General features: G+C 34.3%; 3 protein-coding genes across 6 annotated transcripts; 1 reads left to right on the top strand and 2 right to left on the bottom strand.

The window, feature by feature from the left end:
- Positions 1 to 2,694: 2,694 nt before the first annotated feature.
- Positions 2,695 to 9,259, bottom strand: LOC112783044 (uncharacterized). Of its 3 annotated transcripts, none has more exons than XM_025825779.3 (9): positions 8,908 to 9,259; positions 7,428 to 7,674; positions 6,393 to 6,569; positions 5,561 to 5,653; positions 4,759 to 4,941; positions 4,559 to 4,661; positions 4,250 to 4,432; positions 3,372 to 3,973; positions 2,695 to 3,285 (listed from the first exon to the last, which is right to left on the bottom strand). In XM_025825779.3, the coding sequence occupies exons 2-9, from the start codon at positions 7,632 to 7,634 to the stop codon at positions 2,824 to 2,826; spliced, it is 2,010 nt and encodes a 669-aa protein (XP_025681564.1). In that variant the 5' UTR covers positions 7,635 to 7,674; positions 8,908 to 9,259; the 3' UTR covers positions 2,695 to 2,823. The 3 variants fall into 3 exon arrangements, with proteins under 3 accessions (XP_025681564.1, XP_072085618.1, XP_072085619.1); XM_072229517.1 differs by having other exon boundaries at positions 7,428 to 7,636; positions 8,908 to 9,232; XM_072229518.1 differs by lacking the exon at positions 8,908 to 9,259 and adding an exon at positions 7,810 to 8,203.
- Positions 9,260 to 17,757: 8,498 nt separating this feature from the next.
- LOC140183235 (uncharacterized) lies at positions 17,758 to 21,463 on the bottom strand. The gene is made up of 11 exons (XM_072231260.1): positions 21,393 to 21,463; positions 20,818 to 20,871; positions 20,330 to 20,419; positions 20,155 to 20,245; positions 20,038 to 20,044; positions 19,915 to 19,981; positions 19,148 to 19,646; positions 18,976 to 19,062; positions 18,728 to 18,793; positions 18,440 to 18,574; positions 17,758 to 17,931 (listed from the first exon to the last, which is right to left on the bottom strand). Exons 1-11 carry the CDS (start codon positions 21,461 to 21,463, stop codon positions 17,758 to 17,760), a joined length of 1,341 nt encoding a protein of 446 aa, XP_072087361.1.
- A 3,749-nt stretch (positions 21,464 to 25,212) lies between these two features.
- Positions 25,213 to 26,863, top strand: LOC112784965 (inositol-tetrakisphosphate 1-kinase 2). Of its 2 annotated transcripts, none has more exons than XM_025828353.3 (2): positions 25,213 to 26,082; positions 26,339 to 26,863. In XM_025828353.3, exons 1-2 carry the CDS (start codon positions 25,299 to 25,301, stop codon positions 26,608 to 26,610), a joined length of 1,056 nt encoding a protein of 351 aa, XP_025684138.1. In that variant the 5' UTR covers positions 25,213 to 25,298; the 3' UTR covers positions 26,611 to 26,863. The 2 variants fall into 2 exon arrangements, with proteins under 2 accessions (XP_025684138.1, XP_025684139.1); XM_025828354.2 differs by having other exon boundaries at positions 25,232 to 26,082; positions 26,342 to 26,863.
- The last annotated feature ends 609 nt before the right edge of the window (positions 26,864 to 27,472 follow it).

Below are 27,472 nucleotides of genomic sequence, written 5' to 3'. Positions count from 1 at the left end.
AATAACCAATAATAAGGCACACAATTGCAATTCCCCGGCAACGGCGCCATTCTTGACGAATCGGACTTTCTATCGGTAAAGAATTCACAATAAATTCTCGCGTTGTAGGTATAGTTTCTAAACCAACAGAGAATCCTTTCGTACAAAAGTTTGGTTGTCACAAGTAACAAAACCCAATAAAATTTATAACCGAAGTATTTAAACCTCGAATCGTATCTCAAGGAATTACAGGGAAGTATGATTTATTATTGGTTATGGAAAAAGGTATGTTTTTTTGTTTTTGAAATAGGGAACAAGTAATTTAAATGGTAAGAAAAATAAATTAATAATTATAAAAACTCTTGGCAAGGTATAAGAACTGGAAATTCCATCCTAGTTATCCTTATCAGATGTGATGAGAATTGTTGTTGCTCCCACTTAGTTAACTCTTACTAAATAAAGAAAAGTCAAGTGGACTAATTAACTTGATTCCTCAAGTCCTAGTCAACTCCTATGGAAAGACTAGCTTTAGAGGGATCCAAATTAATCAGCAATTTCCAATTCTCAATCAACCGCTGAGTTTGACAACTCAAGTGTCACCAATTACTCAACCAAATCCAAAAGGGAAAAATCTAAATTATTTATATCATAAATAGAATAAAACAATCATAAATCTGAAATACCACAAATTGCATTAAATAGAATATTCAAATCTAACATGAAGAGTTCTTAAGCCAATTTGGCAATATAAGTAATTAACAAGTAAAAGCATTAGAATAAATAAAAGTAGAAAAGAAACATAACATAAATTAAAAGAACATTGAACCTGGAATGAAGAAATAACCATAAAATAAGAGAAATCATAATCCTAAAACCTAAGAGAGAGGAGAGAGCCTCTCTCTCTAGAAAACTACATCTAAAACCTAAAATTGTGTATTCTGAATGTTGTATCCATTATGTCTATTGATTCTCTCATTCTCTAGCTTCTATTATGTGTTTCTGGGCTTGGATTTGGGCAAAAAAAAGGATCCAGAAATCGCTGGGGGCGACTTCTGCAATTTTCTGCACGTGGTGCCCGTCACGCGTGCGCGTGGGTCACGCGTGCGCGTCATTTGGAGTTTTTCCTTATCACGCGTACGCGTCAGTCACGCGTACGCGTCGCTTGCGTTTTACGCTAGGCGCGCGTCCACGTCGTCCATGCGTGCGCGTCGCTGCCATTTTCTTCAAAACTCAATTTTGTGCGTTCCTTCCATTTTTGTGTGTTTCCTTTCTGTCCTCTAAGCTATTCCTGCCCTATGAAGCCTGAAATTACTTAACACACAGATCACGGCATCGAATGGTAATAAAGGATAATTAAAATAAATATTTTTCAAAGCATAGGAAACATGTTTTCACACATATCATAAAATAAAGAAGGAATTGTAAAATCATACAAATCTTATGAATAAGTGGGTGAAGAATTGATAAAAACACTCAATTGAACACAAGATAAATCATAAAATAATAGTTTATCATTATTGTATTTAACTTCGGATTCCATGTTTCCTCCTGAATAAGAACATTTAATTATTTTATTTTAAATAAAACTCATCTCATTGCCAAACATGAATCACTTATATATAGGCTCAATCTTTCATGACATCAAATTCTCAGTCGAAAAATCTTGTTATTTGTAATTTCTTCAAATTTATTGAAATTGGAATATCATATAGCGTGTTGAAACTTGTAAGTGTTGATACTATGCCTTGATGGATGGTGGTTGGTAAAAGGCTAAAAGGGGAGGATGCAAAACTTGTCCACATTCCTCAACCAAAAGGAAAGCCAATGAGGTTAGGTGATGATCAACCTTATTTTTCTCTTCCCTTTTTTTCTGAGACTTGACTTTAATGTACTTTTATTTTGTTATAGACTTGCATAGTGTTTTGATATTATTTACTTCAAATTTCAATGGAATTAGAACATTCACAGTTCACAAGTGTAACTGTCTCACGTCTCAATATGGTTTCACTAAAAGCGTCAAATATTTCTCTAATATAAATATATAAAATGGTAATTGTTTGAGTTATTTGCTGGGTCAACATAATGATTTCTAGGATTACCAACATACCAATGGCTTGGGCGTTGAAGCCTGAACTATCAATAGGAGAAAGAAACAATGGGTAAAATATTAAATTGGTCCCTACATTTGGGCGTAATCCTGTTTTGGTTCTTAAAGTTTAAAATATCCTATTTGAATCCCAAAAAGTTTCATTTAGTTTCAATGTAGTCCCACTGTGAGATCAAAGTTAAATAATTAACGAATGCCCTACATGACAGCAATACAAGAATAAGGTCGATAATCTGGAGAATAAGTACAAGCTCCAGAGGCACAAAATCAATCGTAGATGCATCAATACATTTATTTATCATTTTTCTTACAATTTAAATGAAATATTTTCTATAGAACTAAGGAGAATGACAAATAAATATATTGATGCATCCACGATTAATTTTGTGCCTCTGGAGCTTGTACTTATTTTTCAGATTATCAATCTTGTTATGTAGGACATTTTGTTAATTATTTAATTTTAACCTCACAGTGGGACTACATTAAAGCTAAATGAAACTTTTTTGGATTCAAATAGGACACTTTAAACTTTAAGGATCAAAACAGAATTATGCCCAAACGTAGGGACCAATTTAATACTTTACCCAAGAAACAATTCTAAAAAGAAATGGAGAAATTGACTATCACCTTAAATTTGGTATTATCAGAGTTGCAGTAACAAAGCTGTGTAATATAAACTCAACTGATGTTATCCTGTGTATTCTACAAAATATATCTTGTCTCTAAGTTAGATGCTGTCAATCTCTCTTCTTATCATTCCCAATATATTCTTTTCTACTCTGTACTGCCACCCTGGAACAACCAGCCGACCTTCCCTCAGATGATGGAAGATCAGAATCTTCTTTCTCACCCTTTGTTGGCATGCTTGATTCTTTAGGTGCCTCTGAATTCCTGTAAGTTCCAAACTCAAAAATGACTTCGGATGAGGAAGAACTCCTGGACTGCTCAGAGATATTGAAAGAGACAGGCTCCTGGGCTTCTGACATGCTTTCCTGGCAAATGTTTGGAAGAACTGGGAATTCTTCATTTGCAAGCTCAAATGACCTTGAATTGCCACTTGCATCAGGTGTCTCGTCGGAATGAACCTCCTCAGATGGTTGCTTTTTCTGAGGTGATTTGGGTGATACGCTATGCTTCGCAGGACGATATCTCCTTGATTTGTTCCCCTTTATGCGCATATCCCATTGGGAGTTATGAGCCTGCATGATTCAACCATGTTGGAGACGACATAGTCAGTTATCATAATGTAAACAGATACAGAAAAGTTTGACACGACAGTATATACCACGTCAGGTATGTATGTGCCAGTTCCTCGTGATTTTCCTGTTTCTTCAAAGCTGTAACTAGCTTGTGAAGCTTTCGGACAATAGAATGTTTGTGTTGAGCCATATACATCAGTCTGTGCTGGGGCATATACATCAATCTTTGTAGGGACATATACATCATTTTGAATTGGGGCATAGACATCTGTGCTTCTTGGGACATATACATCGGTGTGTATTGGTACATATAGGTTACTACTCCTTTTATAAGACACGTTCCAGTTTTGCTGCGTCAATACCGCATGGATGTCAGCCTGAGCAGCTGATAATGGTGTGCTTGGATATGCAGCGAATGGCATGGCATGCTTACGATGCAACTGAACATAGCGTAGAGCACCATAGTAACTTTCACAATCTCCAAGGAGGACAGATTCTTCAGATCTTCCAGTACCAAATGCAGGAACAGGAACTTCTATATCTGGCCTTTGTCCTTTCCCATTTCTGTCCAAAGTGTTCATGAAAAACCCCTCTAGTGCTGCACCCATCTTTTCTCCTGGTAGTGTAAGGATCTCCTTAAGTTTTCGGGCACCGAAGGATAGAGCAAATCTAATTCGATGCAAGTTTCCTGCAGGTAATAAGGTTGACGACTAAGCGAAAAGAAGTAAGCAATTTGAAAGAGTAATAATTAAATATGTGGACTTTCATGAAATTTAGTATAATTATTTAGGCATCATATATAAAAATTTATGTCACCAATAAATATAAACATCTATAAAGTTGTTTGAGCAAGTGATGCCAAGACCTTAAAATATCATGCAGGATGAAATCAGCCCACAAGTAATAAATGCAAGCAAAAATATGCCTTGTAGTAATAACTTGATGCTTTAGTGGCTCATATTACCTCGGCTGACACTACGGCCTAGGTTGTTGTCATTTCTTAGAGGATCCAAAATGTTCATATGCTTGGTGGGAAATTCATGGGTTGTAGTCTCGTATGTTCTTGCTGATATAGAGCACATATCTCTGTACTTTCTCAGAAACTCTTTATTGAGCAAAAAACCATCCCGCTCACAGTCTGGTGTCTCTGCAAAAATCCCAATTAAAATCCCATAATTGGGATTATCAAGTACTGAAGATTAAGAATAAATAATCCCATCAAGTCATACATAAATCCAATTGCTAATGTGCTTCAATAACACTTATGACTTACCATTAATTTCTGGAAGTGAAGATAAGGCCTTAGGACCATCTACACTGACATAATCACTTTCCCAATCAAATGCACTGTAGTAGTCCAAAAATCTGTACAGCACCTGCTTGCAGTAGCAGTCACTCGGTTTCTTCTTCCCGTTTATCCAAATTGAAGTGGTGAAAGGACCAAATCAAAACTGATGCAAGATTGATTCATACCTCTAGAGGACCACGCACTGATGAATGATAACGATTGATAATGTACAAAACTAGTGTTTCCAATGCATATGTTGATAACAGGCCATGGTGCGCACCAAGAATTCGGCTCTCATAATAGCACCAAGCTTTGATTAAGATAATACTTCGTTTGAAAAGATGGTTTTTCCCAACAAGTTGGTCAACCTGAGATTTTTTCCCACAAACAAATCAATTAAAACTAGCAAATCATAAATATCAAAATTCAAAACAGGGAAATAGCTGAATTTAATCAAATTTGGTTGAAATTTGTGAGAGAAACAGTTAAGCAACAACCATTCGCCAAGAAAATGCTTGGACAAGGAATGGAAAACAAACCAAGCACCTAAATGATTGAAGACAATCAGTTTTTTGGGAGAGAATTTTCTATGGGATCATTCATGTTGGTTCTAAGTTCTAATTCTGCTGCAGTGCTGCCCGAGAAACACAGTTTAAAGCAACCAGTACAACAGTGCAGAGAGGGAATCAGAAGCAAAATAAATATATAAATGCATATCATAAAGATGAGCTCAAAATGTCATAATAATAAAAACATTAAAACGGGCAGAGTGCATATATAAGTTTGATATAAGTGAGAGTTACAGTATGGCATAAAATTTCATATTCACTAGAAAGATAAGCCATTGAGAGTTCTCCCTTAATGATCAGCTTTTACATAACTGTAAAAATTTACAGTCACGCGCAACCATGAAACTATCATATAGACCATATTATGAAGACATCAAACAATATGAATAGTCGTGACTTGGCTTAAATTAGACTTTACCTGCTCCAAAAAGCGCAGAGCATAGAGTCCAGCCATCTGATTGAACGAGATATCAACCGCAATATCTTTTACTGTGCATTTTACAACCTGGACCTGCAGTCCATCATCCAAACATCAAAATGAAGTAGGGGCATTGTACAAGCCCACCCTCACTTTCTTGTGCAAATTTCAACTTTAGAAAAATGAAGAACAGAACCAACTAGGTCAAAAGAGGTTTTGATACCATATTGAGGACCAACTATCCTAAAAGCATAAGGCATTAGGTAAAAGACTCATGAAACGAGTTCACATCTAACATGGAGAATTTTAGTTTTTAATATCTTAAGAGAAACAGAAAACTCACAGTGCAGATACTCTATACCAACATGATGTAACACTCCAGAAATAATGGATTACCTATGAAACTGTAAGAAACAGTACAGGTATTCTAGCATCTATCTAACAGGCAAAGGCACCTCTAAGTTAAACCCTGCATCTCTTGCTCTCTCTGAGGCAAAGGTACAAAGTTATTATCAGTTTCCTCATGTGTCAATGCATTTATAATTAGCAAAAGCAAGAAACAAATGGTAGTTTACCATTCCCTCTTACAGACAAATAGAATCAAGCCTCACATATAGCATCCATCTATAAAACGAATGCTTAAAATCTTATTAAGCTTATTCCATGAACACAGTTAATTAGTAGACATTAGAGACTGACGTGGGGAAGATAATGAAGGCCTCGATAATTGAACCTCACAAGCAAGCCACAGAAAATAGAGACCTCGTATGGTTAAACCAATATCAATACATACAAAATGAACCAGAAAAGAATCAGAAAACTTGCTCTAAACCTGTGCACGTATATGCTGTACGTCTTTCACTTGGAATTCAGTGTTGTCACTGCTTTCAAGTATACTGAATACTGTTTGGGCCAAATCCTCCTCAGCATTTTCATGACCGAGAGCTGTCAAGTCAATATCCCCATCAGGAAGATAGGTTTTTAGTGGGACTGAACCAAATGTGAAGACCTGTAGGTGGCCCATAAAAGGGGTAAAAAATTCATATGGTCACTGCTATAATAACTGTATAATTTATAATCATGATGAAATCAACTTAATACCTAAAAGCTTTGAAGCTTTTAAATTAAAAGTAATGACAAGTCAACCAGAACCAAAAAGTAGGTTAAAAAAATCATCTATATTTGGAATTGAAGGGAAATCTTTTAATAAATTGGGTCCAATGACTCTAATCCCCAAGTCAACAAATGGTCTTAGGATCCACAAGCAAAGTTTATGCTGATAGGGAAAAATATGTTCAGGCGTGCTGTGAAATGATAAATTTCTTTTAATGAGGAAGTGTACTGTTTAAAGGGAACTGAACAAAAATAGCATGGAAAGTTGAAGAGAAGTGGGTTCATATTGATCATCAGACTTGCAAACTACAACTTTATCTTCCATGGTTTTAAAGGCTATTTTAGATATTGAAAAATATCGGGAGAGAAGTCAATCTAGTGATCTAAAGTAAGATAGCAGCATACCAGGGCATAAAAGAAAAAGAAGGTTGCCGTAGCCTAATAATAATAATCAATTAAAAAAATGTACAATGACTTCTAGATTTAGAAAAAAATCATAATAGAAACTAACTGTTCTTAAAAGGAAAAGATAGGATAACCGAACATCCCTAAACAGAACAGAGATCAAAGAACGTTCATAGGACAAACAAAATAGATCCGACGCATACGAATCACTTAGAGCAGCAAGCACTAAAAAAGAGACCCAACTAACTATGAGGATATAAAGGCAATAAATTAAAAGAAATGGCCAAAGGTACTACAATAAAAATCACAAATATGTAAATTCAGTAAAAAAAATTCAAAATATTCTAACCTCTGCTCCGTAGTAACCAGTAATCAGCCTCTGGACATATCCAATAATCTCCTTTCTATTCACCTCAGAAATTACATTTGGTTGGATTATACACAGTATCTCTTGGGCCCTTTCTTCAGCCATCAGCCACAGTTCCTCATCAATTGATAGTGGTTGTTCATTAGGCAAGGATGAAGGAAACAAATTTTCTTGTATATCTTCCATCATAGCTGCATATACCAGAACTCAGATATCTTTCTAATGAAACCTAGACAAAACCAGAAAAACACAAAATATCAGCATTGAATACAATCACTACACATAAAACAGCAAAACAGTACCTAAAATTGAAGATCTTTTCATAAGAAAAGTTACGAAAACAGAAATAAATTAGCCAATATACGTTCGTTTTGACCAATGCTAAGATGACAGATATGTAGCATTTGGTTCCTATCCTGCGATCGAAAGACCAGTGAGACTGTAGAGACGCATCACCGGCATTCTTTCTTTCGGAGGTACAAAAATTGGTGTGAAAATCATCCCCAAGACATGTCTCCTGTGTCTCTCTGTCTTTTAAGTAGATAAATTATCTTAGAATTATCCCCAAATAAGAACAATTCTTCTAAGATTTGGTCTCAAGAGTCCAAACACTTCTATCCTAAAAGGGAATGATCTGAAATTTTATAGGCGAAGTCACCCAAACTATCCATCACTCTTCACCAACCCAAATGCTTGCTCAAAGACAAAATGGAAAGAGAAAAAAATGACAAATAGAGCAATGACAAATATGGAAAAACAATTATCATGAGAAAAGTCATCAAGCTTTTATATCACAGTTTACCATCATATTGTAACGCCCAAAGCATTTAACTTTATTAATTTCATTGTTATCTCTTAGAGAAATAGGTAAAGTATATTTTTTTTTGTCCTTTATCAAAAGTTTCAAAAATAATCCTATGTTTTATTTTGTTTTAATTTTGTCTAAAAAATTTTTTATTTGCATCAAATATACCCGGAAAACTAAATTTTCAAAAAATTTAAGATCAATCTACCAATAATGCATAAAAATTATGTTTGATTTGCTTATGTTGAGAGTTATTCTCTAGAAATTATTGTTAAATTGATCTTAAATTTTTTGAAAAATTAATAAATATATTTAATACAAATCCAAAACTTTTGAGACCAAATAAAACTTAGAGATATTTTTAAAATTTTTGACAAATTTCGGGATAAAAAAAAAAAGTATACTTTACCCGAAAGAAATTTAACGAAAAGGAAGACTTCAAAAGTAAAAAATGGTAGAACAAGGATAAAAATCAATTAAATTAAAAATGTCCTAAATAATTGAAAGATGTGATCCTCATCAATAATTTTCAAAAAAAATCCTGCAGTAAAAACATTGGTGATAAATTCATATCATATAATTCACTTTTTCGCAACAGTTACACAAAGATGAACACATGGAGCAAAATGGAAAGAAAGGGAGGAGGAGGAGGTGTACCTGCCACAAATCACCACTGGAACCACCGTCCACTACCGCTGCTGCTCCTCTCCGTCGTCGCCCCAGTACCACCGCGGTTCGCTGGTGCCGCCGCTGGCTTGGATTCGCGTCGCTGTCGTTGCCGCTTGGGGTCATGCCAGCGCCGCCGCGGTAGCGGCCTTCCTCTGCTTGCGTCGCGCCGCCGGCGTTCTACCCGTCGCCTCACCGTTCTCCTCCGTGTCTTGCTGCGCTTTGTTTCTGATGATAGGCATTTACCGCAATTGGCCATTCACTTTGCCTCTTCTTCTTTCTTTTATGTATCTTATCTTATCTTATTTATTAATTAATTAATTAATTTATCTTTGGTTTTCTTGTTTTTATCTTTTAGGTTTTGCTATGAGAATTAAATACCAAATATATAATTTAGTAAAATTAATAAAATCTACAGCTGGCATAAAATGAAAAAATCTGCTAAAGTGAATTTTTTTAAAAGTAATCAATAAAAAATTAATTACTAATTAAATTTTTTTATTTTTATTATGTGTGAATTTTACATTTTGATTTAAGATTATTGGACTTTTATTTTTTTAATTTTTATAACTTTTTATTTTAGAAAAAATTTAAAATGATAGTTTATAAAATTTAGAAAATATTTAATAATAAAATTAAAACACATAACTATTGAATTATGAAAAAGAAAATTAATATATTTTAGATTTAATTATTCTGTTGGTCTCTATAATTTCACCAAATTTTTAATTAAGTTCTTATACTTTTTTTTTCTTTTAATTGGGTCTATACACTGTTTTTAATTTTGTAATTATATCCTTTTCAGGTTAAAAATGTTAAAATTAACATAATATTTTTATTAAAATACATGCGGTCAAAAATTTAATTAAGTTTTTAATAAATACCTTCAATTTGCGAAGAAATATTCAGTTAACTCTAATATTTTTTTACACTAAAAAAGGCTTACTTACAAAATTACAGCAGTGTAGGGACTCAATTGAAAGGGAAAAAAATACAGAGACCTAATTAAAAATTTAGTAAAACTATAAAGACCAACAAAATAATTAAACCTATATTTTAAGAGTGTTTCTTAAATTCTAACATGGTAAAAACTCACCATCTTCATGTGAAGTTGATATTTGAGAATAGTTAGATAATTTAACAAATTTGATTAAATCATCATTTAACAATTTTAAATTATCGAACTTCACATGAAAATAAGTCTTTACCTCCTAAAACGTTGATTTGGGCCTAAACGTGAGATCCAGGTCCATTTGTGACTTGTTGATGTCGAGGTGCCGCTTGTCCGAGTTTCTCGTTAGGAGATGGGGGTGGTACCTGTAAGAGACTCCAATGTTTAAGTTAGCAAGGGTTTTAAGCAAGTTTTCAGTATATTAGAATGTGAGTTATACATGGGTGCCAGTGTATTTATAGTAGAGTTTGATGACCTCTCTGGTGGCGGTAGTTCTATCTTATCTTATATCTTGGGAGTTTGTTGAGATATTATCTTCTAGATGAGATAAAAATAGTATGAGAAATTTGGAGAGACAGTTACTTATTTAGATAAGTACAAGCCGGTCCTTTTCATCGTATTGGGTATCCGGTAGAGGCCATCCTTTGGAGTGGGCCTTTTCTCTTTATTGGACTTGACTTTATAATTTGGTTTAGGGTATTAACACCTTCCAACATTTGTGATTAAAAAAATTTTGATAAATTAAATTGGTTGTTAAAAAATGGGTTTAGTACTTTTTTCGTCTCCAAGGTTTAGGGTAAAAATCAAATTCGTCTTCGACCTTTTTTTGTTATTAAAATCATCCTCAACGTTACTAAACATTTTAAAATCATCCTTTTCATAAAAAATAATACTTTGATGATTTTGCCCTTAAAACAAAAATAAAAAACCTCTTTCTCACTAACCCCCTCTATCCCCCTGCATCTTCATCATCTCTTTCTGTCTTTCTCTCTCCACCACCACCACCAATTATCCTTAACTCTTTCCACTTGAATCCCTTTCCAATACTACACAAAACCACACTCAGACCTCAACAAGTCCCAATAAAAAAAAGTGAGGATTTAGGGATGCAACAGAAAGTACAATGAGGAGGAAAGCTGCTGCTGTTGCCACTGGCTCATCGAAGAGAGAGAGAGAGAAGGTATGCGATAGAAGGAGGGGTTATTGCCGCGTTTGCCGTTTGTTGCTGCTGATTCATTGCGGTTGCCGCTGGTTCGTCGCTTCTGCCGTTGGAGCCTACCAAGTGTAGGTGTTATTCTGGTGATACCAAGTTCTGCTTGAGACGACGCCGGTATTCAAAGCCATCAAGCTCTTCCACACTCCATCGAACTAATTCCACCGCTGCTTAACCGTTTGTGATTCTCACTTCAAAATTGAATTACTGTTGTCATTTGTTGTTGTTGTTTAGATGAGAGGGTAGCTAACATTGTGATAGATGAAGAGTTATGATTGGTGTTAGAGTTAAGGGTAACGAGTGGTATGGTAGTGGTGGTGTTAGAGATGAGAAAGAGAGAAAGAAAGAGATGTGCGTTGATGCACGGGAACAGGGGGTTAGTGGTGAGGGTGAGAGAAAGGGGTTTTTGTTTTTGTTTTAAGGGCAAAATCATCAAAGCATTATTATTTTTTATGAGAATGATGATTTTAAAACGTTTAGTAATGTTGAGGATAATTTTAATAACAAAAAAAGTCAGGACGAATTTGATTTTCACCTTAGAACTTAAGAAAAAAAAATACTTAACCTTTAAAAAATTATTATTATTATTATTATTATTATTTGTGTGTGAGAAACGTGTTTTACAGATTTTTTTTAACAAATTAATCAACTACTAAAATAATTACAAATTTTAAACATAATAATCAAAATAAAAAATTCATTAAATGTGTAATCACTTTATTTTTATATTTGAGTAAAGTATCGTTTTTGTCCCCAACGTTTGGGGTAAATCTTATTTGTGTCCCTAACGTTTAAATCGTCCTATTTGTATCCCTAACGTTTGTAAAAGTGATTCAATGTTATCCTGCCGTCAATTACACATCATGAGCGCTTTAGTTTGAGTTTTAAAAATCTCTTCTTGAAGTTAGAATACAAATGTCTATGATAGAATCGATGATCTACTCCGAAAAATAACTCATCAAATGTTGAAACTAATTCCTACAACATTTACATAATTCATTTTTCTAGGAACATAATTGAATCTAAATACAAATAGTGGGTATAATATTAAAATCGAACACATCCAAGTGAAACCTAATTGAGAATGAATACATCCAAGTGAGAATAATTGAAAAATATAATCTGATTTGTTAGTATAATTGATAGTAGGATAACATTGAATCACTTTTATAAACGTTAAAGATATAAATAGGACGATTTAAACGTTAAGGACACAAATAGGACTTACCCCAAACGTTGGGATAAAAACGATACTTTACTTTTTATATTTTTATATGCATTTTGTTTTTAGTTGTAAATGTAAGTTTATTATAGTTTTATAAAATTTAATTAATTACTTAAAAAGTTTGATTATAAAATTAAATATACGATTTGTTTCTTAAATAACAATGCATCAACTAAAAATACAAAAGGCCAATGAATTATAACTCAAATAGTATAATCTTTCCGTACTCACCTAAAAGATTACGAATTCGAATTTTCTTATTTTCGATAAAAAAAATTTAAAAATACAAAAGAGAGTATATCTCAAATAAATTTCACTTATAACAATTCGACCTACTGATTCAGAATAATTTATGATATTTTTCACCACACACATACAAATGTTTTTACTATTAAACTTTGAAAAAATATACATTTTCTAAATAAAAAATTTATACTTCTATGTTTCGTTGTGAATTTTTTGCTATTTGGTGCGTTCTTGTTCTAATTTAAATTGTGGTTTTTGTGAGGTTATATGCATAACAAATAATTTGGATGCTTTTCTAGCATCAAGAGATTCTACACTTTTAAATAGTAATGTAGAATAGTTAAATTAATTTTTGAAAGATAACGTGATCTCTAATTTAATTTTTAAAAATTTTTTTAATTAAATTTGTCCTTCAAAAATTCTAGTTTAGTCACGTTAGTTCTTCTATTAATTTTATTACGGATGACGTTAACAAAAGCTGACCTGTCACGTTAAGTTCCAAGTCAGCATTAAAACAACGTTGTTTTTTTAGGGTATGATTATGAGTGGCATTGAATAAAACGACACCGTTGTAGTCTCTGCTGCTCTCATAACACCCTCCTCCTCACTTCCGCTTTGACATTGTAGAGGGGAAGAAAAAGAAACCTTTATCATTGTCGCAAAACCAATGATCAACTCTTGAAGTACCAAAAATGTATAGTTGACGAAAACGAAACTCTAATCCCGAAAATTAAAATGTATAGTCCCGAAAATAATTTTCAGTTTCAGCAAAAATCATCAAGAAAAAACCGATTTTATCAATAATAGCACAATCCTAACAAGAATTTTAATAACATGAAAAAAATCTCACCTTTAAAAAAAACCGAATTCTATGAAAAAAATACAAAAATTATAACCAAATACCAAAACAAAAATTAAATATAAACAATGAACAAAAATCTTAATACAAAGTAGACTCCTTTAATAATAATAATAAAAAAAGAGCCCTTGATGAACTATCATGTACGAGTTATAATAAATCAACAAGAAACAAAATTTTGAACCAAAAACGATTTTCTTTGTTGCTGCTAGTGAAAGCTTTCATGGGACTTGCAAAGGATTTTTTATTTTAATAAATAAATTAATTATAATAATTACGAAAATAAATAATTTAAAAATATTTACCCAAATAAATATTCCTCTTTTATGAAGTTTAGACTATAAATGAGATAATTTTGGACGTATCTCGTTTACAGTGTAATTTAAATATGTGTAGTTTTTTAATTTTTATATATCTCATTTACGTGTAAACGAGATATATGTATTCATATATAATTAAATATATTTTTTAAAAATAATAAAAAATATTAATAATTTAAATTGGACCAAACTCTTAAAAATGGAACGTTTCAAATAATAAAAAAGATGGAAGGGAAGATAACAGAAAAGCTCCGCATACAAGCCATTAGGGCTTGTATGCTTTACAAGTTCATTAAGGAATAAACCCAAAAACGTGCTGCTACACATACGTCTAATACACGCGCTATATAAGATCCCGCGTATATATAACTACCAAATTTAAAAGATTTGTTTCCTTCTTCGTTCTCCTTATTTTCAGATTTGCTCGTTCTTCTTCTCGCGCGTCTTCCCTCCTTCTTCTCGATCGTTCTTTTCCTCTCCTTTCTCACTGGTATGTTCTTCGTCATTTACGTTACTTCCTCTCTCTGTGCAACTCTAGCTTCGTTTTCTATTTGATTTTTCGTTTTCTGAAATCAAATTTTGAACTCGTTTTGAAGATAATGGATGATTCAACCTCAGATTGTCAGCTGAATCCAGGCGAAGTGGACTATGAATTTGAATCTAACGAAATTCCTGAGGTTTGATTTACATAGGATTACTATGAATTTTGTTGCAGTAATTTGTATAGCAATGTGTGGGTGAACATTGACTATCAAAATAATGCATGAAGATAAATCTGTGGATTGAATGTAATCTATTACTTTAGATTAATTATCTGGAATTTATAGCAGACGCCCGGGTGTAGATCAGATCTTTTTTGGGTGTATTTTTGCTAGAAGTGTGGGTGTATTTACACTTTACTGCTTTTTCTGTTATTTTAATTGAGTTGTTGTTGTTCAGGTGTATTATATCAGACATGATTGGGTGTGTTTTTAGTTTTTGACATGGTGTATTCTGCAGCCTGTGTATTTACAGTTTATGGCTTTTATTGTCATTTTAGTTGAGTTGTTGCAGTTCGGGTGTATCACATGATTGGGTGTATTTGAATCATATCTATGGGTGTATTTACAGTTTTTGACATGGTGTATTCTGCAGCCTCTCTCGGTTGTTGATGACCAGCTTGTTCCGAAGGTTGGAATGACCTTTACCACCCTTGAAGATGCTGGAAAATTTTACAGGAACTACGCCAAGGCTGCAGGTTTCTCTACAAGAGTTCGGAGCACAAATAGGAAGGGAAACGAGATTAAGAATCAATTGATTACATGTAGCAGAGAGGGAAAATGAAAATCTAAAATATCTCCGACCGAGAAGACCAATCCGACAGCCGGTTTAAACTGTCTTGCAAGAATTTATATACACACATTGAAGGATGTCGGTGCTTGGATCATTTCAAAGGTTGTGCTGGATCATTCACACCCCTGCTGTCCAAGTAAAGCAGAGATGCTCAAACAGCACAGGGAACTAAGCATGTCCATTCGTCGTACAATAGAGAATAACGAGGAGGCCGGTATCAGACCAAGCAAAACCTACCAATCATTTGTTGCGCCTGCCAGGGTCACCGCGAGTTAAATTTTATCGAAAAGGACGTGAGGAATTACATTACTAGGGAAGTGCGGAATGTTTCCGAACAAGAAGATGCAAAGGAATTCGGGAAATATTTGTTAAGAATGAAAGAGAAGAATCAGAATTTCTTTTTTGAGCTCGAACTCGAGGAGGATCAATCAATTAAGCTGGCTTTTTGGGCCGATGCAAGAAGCAGAGCTGCCTTTGAGTATTTCGGAGACGTCATTTCATTCGACACCACCTATAATACAAACAGGTAACAAACTGCCCTTGTTTATGATGCTAAATTAATGTATTTTTATGAATCCGCAGCAGAGGTGTATATTGGCTGTTTTTTTGGGTGTATACGAAGCATTTGTTGGGGTGTACCTAATGATTTTGCATTCTGTACTATGGTAATTTGTTTCAGGTATAATTTGGTCTGTGGTTCTTTTGTCGGGGTGAATCACCACGGTCAGTCAACACTTCTCGGATGCTCTTTGATGAAAAACGAAGAAATTGAATCATTCAAATGGTTATTTCAATGTTGGCTTCGTTGCATGGGAGGAAACGCTCCGAAAGGGTTTCTCACCGATCAATGCGCATCAATGAAAAGGGCTTTAGAGGCCTGTATGCCAACAACAATTTACCGTTGGTGTATTTGGCACATCATGAAGAAGATTCCAAGCAAATTAAACGGGTACAAGGGACATGCAGATATTGAACAAGAAATGAGCCAAGTTGTTTGGAACTCTCATAACAAAGACTCATTCGATAGGAATTGGAATGATTTTCTGCTGAATTTTGGTCTTGCGGACAACAAGTGACTTTCAGGTAATGTTTGTTTAAAATCTGCAGCAGAGGTGTAAATTGCATGTTTTTTCGGGTGTATTTATAGTCTGTGTTTGGGTGTATTCTGCAGATCTGTATGAAGACCGTCATATATGGGTTCCTATCTATCTGGATCACCACTTCTGGGCAGGGATGAGAAGCACACAAAGGAGTGAGAGCATGCATTTATTTTTTAACAAGTTTATCACCCGGAACAGCTCGCTTATTCAGTTCGTCAAACAATACGATAATTGCCTCGGAAGCCGAGAGCAAGCAGAGAGAGAATCAGATGCTGCAGATTTTCACACGGTCATACCGTGTGCAACCAAATCCTCCATTGAAGCTCAGTTTCAAGATGTGTACACTCATCAAAAGTTTAGGGAAGTCCAAGCGCAATTCAGAGGAAAGGCGAATTGCATCACCAGATTAACGAATTCCGCTCTAGGCTATTCAGTATACGAAGTCGGAGAACAAGTTTCCAGCTCAATATTCAACAAGTTTGTGGTTACTTACGACTCAGTCGCAGCCGAGGTAAAATGCCAATGCTTATTATTCGAGTCGAGAGGGATACTGTGCCGTCACGCACTAAGCGTGTTAAGCTTTGAACGAGTAAGCCAAGTGTCACCGAGATATATACTGGAACGATGGAGCAAGAAGGTAAAGAGGCGACACACACACATCAAGAGCAGCCACGACGAGCCACTTTTGGAGCCAAGAAGCAAGAGGTTTGACCAATTAGTTTTTCGTTCGCAAAATATTTGCGAATTTGCATCCAAATCGGAGGAGCTGACTGCAATTCTGCACCGTGCGTATGATAACGTCATGGCTGAGATGGAATCATTAAAAGCCAAAAGGAAGGGGATCTTCTTTATCCCACGAAGACGCCAACTTGGAATCCATTAACGAGCTTCAAAGCCCGCCAAGGATTCGAACAAGAGGACGTCCAAAAAATAGGCTAGGTTCAAAGTTGGACAAACAGATCGCAAATACCACAAAGAAGAAGAAAACGAAAGTTTTAAGCGAGGTAAAAGTAATGTTCTTTAAATTTATGGTGATTGAGTTTATTTTTCTCGTTAATAGTTTAGCTAATATGTGAGTTTCTTATATTCAGATACACTTGTTTGATGCCGCATCAGTGGTGCATTCAAATTCCAGCCAATATCAAGGACATGTTATGAATTATCAGTTCAGGGTACCAGCAGAAGGGGATAACTCTTTTGCTGTATAGTTACAGAATATGGGTGTAAAAGCACTGTTCTTTTGGGTGTAAAAAATCCCAGGGTATGGGTGTATATTTGATTTGATGTTTTTCTTCATATTATAGTACCTGTAATTCATACATTTTGAATACAGCACAGACAGTTTAACAGCACAGACAGTTTATATTAAGCAATCTTGGATGTATATTAAACTTCGGTTGGGTGTAAAAGTTTATAATTTGTGTTTTAGATCCGCCTTGATGTTTTCCTTCATAGTTTATCACCTGTAATACAGAGCTTTTGAATACAGTACAGACAGTTTAACTATGGAAAAAATTTTCATTGAATAGAAGTTGTTTATAAATGGCAAATTTTTACAGCATTTGTTCAATTTACAACCTAGCTAGTAGTTAGATTACTCAGTTTCTACATCAGTAGACTTAATCTGACAAAATGGACTCAATAATACTGACGATGGCTTCGACAGTCTTATTGCATTACTCGCTCTAATTGCTTGATCTCTCTCTTTATTCAATTCACTGAATAGTATCCGCGAGGCATATTCTACTCTGTAGTGGTCCACCTCCTCCTACAATTAAAAAGTATATTCTGTTTAAACAACAATATTAATTCAGTAAGGTAATGCAGAGTTATATAGTTTTAAAGACAGTTACCTGTGGTCAATTATCCCATTCATACTTCCCCCTTTTAATATTTTCCGGCTCAATTAACTCAAGCCACTTCATAACGTAGATAGCGCAGTCATAGCTGAAAACGAAGAAAATAAATTACAAATCTCATTTAGGAAAGTTTAATGTTCAGAGTCAGAAATTTATACGTTGATTTTTGGCCTGAGATTTTAACGTATGTTGGATTAATTTCCAACTCCTTCTCCTTTTTTTCAGAGGTTCCCCGCCGGCATATGCTCTCATTCTTGAAATTACATATCCCTTAAACAACAAAACAAATCAGTAATACACCCGAATGAAATACATCCAAAGGAGAACATACTTACACCCAAAGCAAAACATACATACACCTTATATTGAATTGAAATACACCTATCTATTAAAGTAAAGAACACAGAGCTAACTTACAGTGAATTTATTAAGCTGCTTTCTCTCCTCGGTTGGAGCTTTCTTGTGTAGCGGGTCAAGTATATAATATATCCGCTTTGTTGTATCAATCACCCATAACCACCAATGGCCCGAGTAGTAAACAGGTGCAAAAATCTGAAGGATTGCCACATTTCAACAGTGTGTTATTTTATTTGGCATATAAGTAAAGAACGATACTAACAAATTTAGCAAATGAAAACTTACATATCGATGCGAAGTTAATTTTTTTGCATCTATGAAGGGAATAAAACTTGGGTAGTCTTTCACGCTGAATTCTTTATTAGTTTTAGGTGATATGAATTTCCCGTTTGGGTGCTTCGAAACGGCCATGCTCTGCAACAATTGTGAAACAACAAATGAAATACTGAAAATACACCCAAGTGAATACCTTAAACACACCCAATTGAACGTAAAAAATACACCCAAATGAATACAAAAACAGACCCGTTGATCAGAGAATATACACCCTAAGGAATACAGAAAATACAGCCAAAATTTGTAGAAATAACACTTACCACAATATCAGGGGGGAGACAGTATATTTGTTCTTGAAACCTTTTATCATCTTTCTGGTTGAGGATGAGGCACATGGCAGATACAATCTAGAAATATATGTCGAAATCAATTTACATTAATAAACATTGCAGTTAACTTTGTTGTTAAACATTAATGTTATTCTAATATTACCTCAGATTCTATATAACTTTCTTCCTGGAGCGATGCAAGGTGCATTCTATTCAAAATGTAATTGTCTTGGGCAATCAGAGTGCACAGGTTGTCAAACTCGTTAGTACTGTCATCTACGTATGTTTTCACTCGCGTCGCCCAGATGTAGCACTTTTCTTTCATATCATCCGTAATCTGATATATTCCCGCAGGAGTTTCAAACTTCCCAGAACTTTCTCCGCCAGTCTCCTTTTGAATTTGTGGACTTTTACTTTCTTCTTTCGCCGCACTGCTTGCTATTTTTTGTACCAAATCCTCTAATTGTTCTAGCAAAATTGTAGTTTCTGGAGTTTTTCCCCTGTCTGCCTCCTGCGTTGACGCTCCCTCCTGCGTTGTTGTTTCTTCTTGGCTGGAATCAGTGAAGCCAAGGCTGAATGATGGCATCGGATCTGTTTTAGGAATGTACGATGTTGTCCGTGCCATCATCAACAGCGCAGCAGCGTCTTCTGGAGCTGGATAACTGCGTGATCATGTATAACGTATTATAAGAGTAAGAATATACGGATTATAAGTAAAGATTGATTTTAGTCTGATGAACTTACCTTTTAGATGGAGCTGGGGGAAGCGTGGGTGTGCTTTCTTCAAGTTTTGGGGGGGGGGGAGGGTTCAGGAGTGCTGCACGGCACAGAAAATTAATCATGACATAAAAAAAACTATACAGGAACAATATACACCCAAACTGTAACCCAATATACACCCATACATTGATTTTATTCTAATGAACTTACCTTTTGGATGGAGCTGGAGGAAGTGTGGCTGTGCTTTCTTCAAGTTGTTGTGGGGGGTTCAAGAGTGCTGCACGGCACATCAAATTAATCATGACGAAAAAAAACTATTCAGGAATAATATACACCCAAACTGTAACCCAATATACACACGAACTGTAACCCAATATACACCCACACTCAAAACAAATATACACCCAATACTATTTCTTACATTTTTGTAGTTCCTTCAATTTGTAGCACAGGGGTTGGTTCAAAATCTGTCTCAGGTGTTTCTTCAAATTTCGGCACAGTGGTTGTTTGGGACACTGGCACGAAAACTTGAATCGGAACTCTAAACAAGTAGAAAAATGAAAAGTTAACAATGTCTTTCAAAATAATAAGGTTATAAGGTGCAAGATATTCTTGAAAAACTCACATTGCAAGCACGTCCGACGGTGTTTCTTCCCTCACAACCATTATATTCGAATCAGCCGGCTCACTCGCTGACTCTTGAACCAGACTCAACCTAAAATACACCCAAAGAAAGTCAAAAAATACACCCGAACAATTCAAAAGGAAGACAGGCTTTGTTTTTTGAGAACTTACATACTTGCAGTTTTTGCTTTTTTTTTCTGCCTTTTTTTTCTTAAATAAAATAATAAAGGGCTTTTTTTTTTCTAAAAAAATATATACAAAATTAGAAGCAGAAGGTAATAAAAGAAGAAAATTAACGGTTCTTTGAAAGAGAAATTATGTGCTCTCTGCAGGCTTGTTTACACTACTTTGTTCTGTGTGTCTTTGAGAGGAAGGATCATCACTTCCCAAGTTCACGTCCGGTATTCTAAACAGATTTCATGTTATTTCAGACAAAATATGATACACGTAAATCATGATAAAAAGATTTTATTAAATAAAGCATCTTACGTTTCAGAAGAGACATAGCGACCTTCTGTCGATCGCATGTCAGGTTCCTTCTCTCTGCGAAACAAGAAACAATTATTAGCAAAGAAAACACACTAAAATCTGAAATATACACCCCATCAAGACATACCTCTGTCCATCAGAATTTTCAACGTTTTCCCTTAAGAATTCATCTAGATCTTCACTTGATATTTCATATCTCTCCCTACATTCATAAAAGAAGATGTTAACTAAAATAATTATGATGATGACGGTAATATAGCTTACGTATTACTATACCCATCATAGGATTGATCTTCTTCAGGAGATGAATGCTCAGCAACAACCTTTTTCTTTTTGGATTGTGTTCTGGGTGGAAAAAACAAGTATGAATCAGAAATAAAAAATTAATTTTATCACAGAATATTGTCCAAAGAAGTGCTTACTTTTTTGGTGTTCTTTATGTCTTTTTCTTTTTTCTTTTCTTCTCCACTGGTGATGATTCTTCGCTTCTATAAGTTAATAAGAGACACTTCAGTTAATACACGAAATCTTGATAATGAAGCCAAAAGAAAGGAGTAATAATTTCAGAACATTACTCATCAGTTGATTCGGATTCTGAATAAGAATCTGAATCCTCTTGACTCTTCTTCCTTTTGTTGGAGTCCATTTTGAAAGGCAAACAATTACTATTTAGAACATACTAAAGATATAAAATACACCCAGATGAATGCACAAGATACAACCAACTGAATGGACAATATACACCCAACACAACAAACGAAATACACCCAAGTTAGTAAACAACATACAACCAACTTGATAAACAAAATACACCCAAATGGTTCCACAAAATACACCCAACCAGAGAAAGAAAATACACCCAAGTATGGTACTTACTTTTTTTCCTTTTTGCTGGGTTGTTTTCTTGCTGAATCCTCCGAGTCTTCTTGAGTCTCAGACTCAGAGGTAGAACTGTCACTATCAGTTGTTTCTTCCTCCGAAGACGATGTTGAACATGCCTTCCTTTTTTTTGTTTTTTTGATTTGTTGTTTTTTTTCTGTTTTCTCTATTTTTTCATTTTCTCTTTTGTTTGCACCATCTTTACAATCCCCTGAAACATCAGATAATTTATTTAGCAGCATTCAGATAAATAAATATACACCCAACATATTATGTTCAACTTACCAAAATTTCCTCTGTTTCTGCATTCATTCTTTCGACCAACTGCTCCTTACTCCAGTTGGCAATCCAGGGTTTTGGCGGTCTTTCAGCCCTCTTCTTGCCTTTATTTTTAGAAAGATGAAAGAATATTATCATCAGGGCAAAGAGGCAGCCATCAATTGCCTTCTTCTTTTTCTCCTTGTAGTCGGTTATGCCCTTGACGATAAAGGTCAAAACATGCCCTCCCCAGTTTCGCTCCGTTATGCTGTCCATCTCAAAAATTGGGGCCAGGTGTACAGGCGAGATTTTGTTTATTGTCGTTGGCAAAAGGAACGCCATCTGTATATAGAGGATGAAAATCCTCTTGAACATTAGGCGATCCTCTTCGTTACCAATGCCAATATCCATCATCTCATCTGTAAGACTTTTGAGGGTCTTACCTTGGAATCTTCTAAAAATTACTTTGTCATCCTCAGAAAGTTTCTTATAATCCACTTTCTGAGGAAACAGATCTCCTACAAAAAGGAAAACAACAAAGTATCAAAATCGGTTCAAATACACCCAAGCATCAATTTAAAGACACCCCAACCATCAGTTAATATACACCTATAATTTTTATCGAGTTACCTGTTGCGTTGATGCCAAGCGCATGACCTATTTTTCTTGGGTAATTTTAAAAGAACCGTATCCGGTTTCCAGTCTGTTCTCCCCCAATTTGAAGTTGCTAGCCAGCTCCCTTAACAGTTGGTGATGCACCCTTAGTGGTGGGATGTGCATCAAGCCACCGAATCCCAGATCCCTCACAATCGCCTTCTTCTCCTCACTCATGTTTCTGAATTTATCACTTAGGAGATGTGTGGCACACTTAAGGTCTTTTGTTTGCTGTAAGACAAAAATAAAATTATAGTCAGATATATATCTATTATATAAAACTGATTTCATGTAAGACATATATTTGTTCTTACATTTTTTTCAGGTTGGTTTCTTGCTGCCATTTTCTCTGAAATGAAAAATACACCCAAAGATATCAGTAAGATACACCCATATATATGAGTCAGATACACCCATTGATAACAGTAAGATACACGCATATATATGAGTCAGATACACCCAAAGATATCAGTAAGATACACCCATATATATGAGTTAGATACACGCAAAGATATCAGTAAGATACACCCATATATATGAGTCAGATACACCCATTGATAACAGTAAGATACACCCATAGATATGATTCAGATACATCCATATATATCAGTCAGGTATCACTCAAACATGCATCAATATCAAGCAACATTACAAGGTCAAGCAATATACACCCATGGACAAGCAAATATAAGCAAGTGCTGACTATTACAGTATATCAGTTCAGAAATATACACCCTACATTTTATGCCATATACACCCAAGAAATTACTCCATATACACCCACCAATCTACGGAATATACCCCAAAAATCAGTTACCAGAAGATCTAGAACAACAAGAACAGTAACACCTACAAGAACGAAGAAGAACAGTGTAACATAGAAGCAAGAATAACAGTAAAACCTAGAACATTATAAACTGTAAAATGAGATGTAGAGCAAGAAGAACAGTGAAACGTACAACAACGTAGAAGAACAGTAAAACCTAGTTCGTAATCTGGAAAATATACAGGAATCGTAATGTAACGTACCTTGAGTATTATAGCTTTGTTTTCTCTGGAGATTCTTGATCGAGAGTTTGATGGTGTGTTGATGGAGGTTTCAAAGGTTAGCGACGAGTTGTATATCTTGATTTTCGAATTTTGCTCGAAAATGGAAGGGTTGCATTTTCTTTGAATTGCTTTGAGAAGTGGAAGAGTCTGCCATTAAGGGGTGGTTTACTCAAAGCGAAGCGTAACCGTTTGAGTGGGAGCACGTGAATGTTACGCTCTATTCAATCTAATTAGTGCGCGTCTGGAATGTTTGTGGGCTTGGGGCTTGTAAGACTTGTAAAGCCTTATTGCTTGTATGTGTAGCAATCTCGTTTTTCCTTTGCTTTATCTTTTTTAAGTCACCAAAAGATAGAAATTTTTATTAATATCTGTTATCCAATAATAATAATAATAATAATAAATACATCACTACTAATTTTTTCCCTTTATATCCTTAACAACTACGCGTTCAAAACATCTAGCTATAATAACATCGTTTATATTAATTTCTAAACGCAAATAAGAATGAATATTGGAAAAAGAAAATAATAAAAAACAACAATAATATTATTTATATATTAATTTTTTTTATATTTATATAAAAACATTATTATCAACTAATTATACATTTAATTTTTTAATTAATAAAATAAAAAATATTGATATTAAAATAACCGGTTATAAAAAAATTATATACGTTACCGGATTGAAAGAACAACGTAGACATTATCACCGCCATCGTTGACTCTCCACTAAAAATTTATTACACTTTTATTCCAAGGTTAAGTTCCTTGGATCTAGCACCGCCGACCCTTCACTTTCGAATCTCATAGTGTGTTCAACAAAACCACCTCACTGAATCACACAACTTTATTCACTTATCACTACACATTAATTAAGATATCGTAATGTGATCTCATAAATTTCAAGAACTCAAAATAATATTAAGGAGATAATAATTAAAATAATTTTATTTAAAATAATATATAATTTTTTGTATATATTATTTATAATGATATATTTATTATATATAATAAAATAACTTTAAATGAATTTAGCTTATTTTTTTTCAAAAATTGATTAATAATATCTAGTAACAAAAAAAATAAAAGTTTAATTTTGATACACTGATCTATTAATAATCATTTATACGTTTAATATAAAAAATAATTATTTTTATTGATATAATATTATGTAATTAAATGTATGTATAAAATTATTTTATATTGACATTAATAAAATTATAAAAGAATAAAAAAATAAGATGAATTTTTTATTTATATTGTTATTATTTGAAAGAATAATACTGTTTATTTATACTAATCACTAAATTAATTTTAAATTTTAAAATAAGCTAAAACAACAGAATTCTAGATAAGCATAATTAATTTAAGAAAATAATAATAATAATAAATTTTGTTTCTAAAAAAAATAAAATAATAAATAAAAATAAAATAAAATTTAATAGACATTACATCAAAATTAAATTTAAAAAATAAATAGAATATTTTTTCTGCATCCAACTCAAGCCATCTATGAGCTTCATATACAAGTGTGTGCCGCTATTTAACACTTGTTATATCCCACATTCCAATCTTAATTTCTTCCTCCACTTTTAACTCTCCATTCATTCCAAATTTCCAATCTTCATTTTTCCAAACATGCCACAAGAACAAGCACCCCAAAATGAAACTCAAACTCATGATGAGAGCTATGTCATAGGCTATGCTTTGGAACCAAAGAAAATCCAGAACTTGATACGACCCTCTCTAATTGACCACGCAAAAAAACAAGGCATCCATCTCATTCCAATCGACATCAACAAGCCCTTGATCCAACAACACCCTCATCTTCGTTTCCATTGCATCATTCAAAAGCTCCAACCCAAACATTGGAACAACCTTAACTTTCACGAATACCTGTCTAAACATGGCGCCAACACCACCACCACCACCATCATCATTGATCCCCCACACCTCGTTCAAAAACTCCAAAACCGCGTTTCAATGCTTGATTCCGCGTCCCAGTTGCCACTTTCGCTCCAAAACGCCACCGTTGGTGTTCCGTACCAAGTGGTCGTTGATGATGAGAAGAAAACTAAGAACTCAGTGGAGGAAATGGTAATGGGTTCGAATTTGAGGTTCCCAGTTATTGCAAAGCCATTGTATGCTGATGGAACCATGAAATCTCACGAGCTTTGCTTGGTTTTCGACGCCCAAGGGCTCCGAGAAACGTTGAACAAGAACGCCGCCGGCGGCGCCGCCACCCCGGTGGTGCTTCAAGAGTTCGTGAACCATGGCGGCGTTGTGTTCAAGGTTTATGTTGCTGGGGAACATGTAAGGTGCGTTAAGAGAACGTCCTTGCCTAACATACCAGAAGATAAGGCCAAGGCGGGTACCCTCAAATTCTCTCAGATATCAAACTTCACCATTCAAGATAACAATGGTAATAATTGACGTATTTGTTTCTTGCAGTGACTTAAAGTTTACGGTTGAAAATCGTTAAATAATAATTTAATCAAATATGTTACGTTATTTAACAAATATCAATTTTTTATTTTTCATAAACACAACTATAGATTTGACAAGATTTTTGGTTATAAAACGACTTATCCGAAGAAATCGAACGATTAGATAAAAAGATAAGAATGATTATATTTCTAACAATACAATGCTGATATGTGTATTCTTTTGTATTAAAGTAGGGGATGGTGCTAATCATTTGAGCAATATTGAGAGAGCTGAAATGCCAGAAGAGAGTTTGATAAAGGAGTTGGCAAGAGCTTTGAGGGAAAGAACAGGGCTTAACCTGTTCAATATTGATGTGATTAGAGATGCCAAGGATTGCACGAGGTACCTTGTAATTGATATCAACTATTTTCCTGGTTATGCAAAGCTGCCATGTTATGAGTCCTTTATCACTGATTTCTTGTTGGATTGTGTGCGTAATAAGGCTGCGGTTGTGTGTGTGTGAGAAGAATTAGGAAGTGAATGAAGGAATGAATGTTGTTGTGGTCTTCTACTTTTGCTTTTACAGACCGTGTGGACCATACCTTGATGGTTAAACGCTGTAGCTTCTTTTGTGTTGTCTTGTGTTTCTAGCGTTGCTTAGTTTTGGAACTTTCTTTTGGCGTTTCAGATTTTTTTGGTTTGTCTTTGTCATAATTGATGTCTTTTTCAAGAATAATTGTTAATTGACCCTTGTTTAGGTGACTATGTTCTAGACATATGAGAGACAAAAACATCATCGTAAGTGCAGAGATTTATGCTCGCAAAATAGCAACCGTTGAAATGAATTCCCCACTTTGGGATGCACCTTTTTCCGGAAGCATATAATTATTTTTTTAGTAAGAAAGATTCGAACTCGCAATCTCTTAAGTGAGTATAGGGAGATTAAGGACCGTTTGGGAAGTTTCTAAAGTAATTTTTTTGAGCTTTTGACTTATGAAAAGTAGTAGTATTAATGTCTAGTACAATTTTTAAAACCAAATTGCAGCTTTCTAAAAAACTATTTAGAAGCTTATAGAGAAGTTAAAAAAAATGACTTCTCTCATAATGCCACTACTTTTTATCACATTTCTATAAAATATGTACTTTTAAAATTAAAAACTCAAATACAAAATAACTTATTTATAAGTTACTTTTAATATAATCATTTATTGTTTAAGTTATTTTTTAAAAGTAATTTAATTATTTTTTCAAACTAGACCTAAACCATTTGAATTATAACTCATTAGCATCACATGCCTTTCTTGTCTAGTTATATTTGTATATAACGAATAAGTTATTGAACTAAAGAGATGATTGAACAGGGCAATTGCCAACGCGACATTTTT

Source organism: Arachis hypogaea, chromosome 20 (assembly GCF_003086295.3).
Source record: "Arachis hypogaea cultivar Tifrunner chromosome 20, arahy.Tifrunner.gnm2.J5K5, whole genome shotgun sequence".
In the NCBI taxonomy this organism is placed as follows: Eukaryota; Viridiplantae; Streptophyta; class Magnoliopsida; order Fabales; family Fabaceae; genus Arachis; species Arachis hypogaea.
This window is presented reverse-complemented; position numbering and strand designations above follow the sequence as displayed.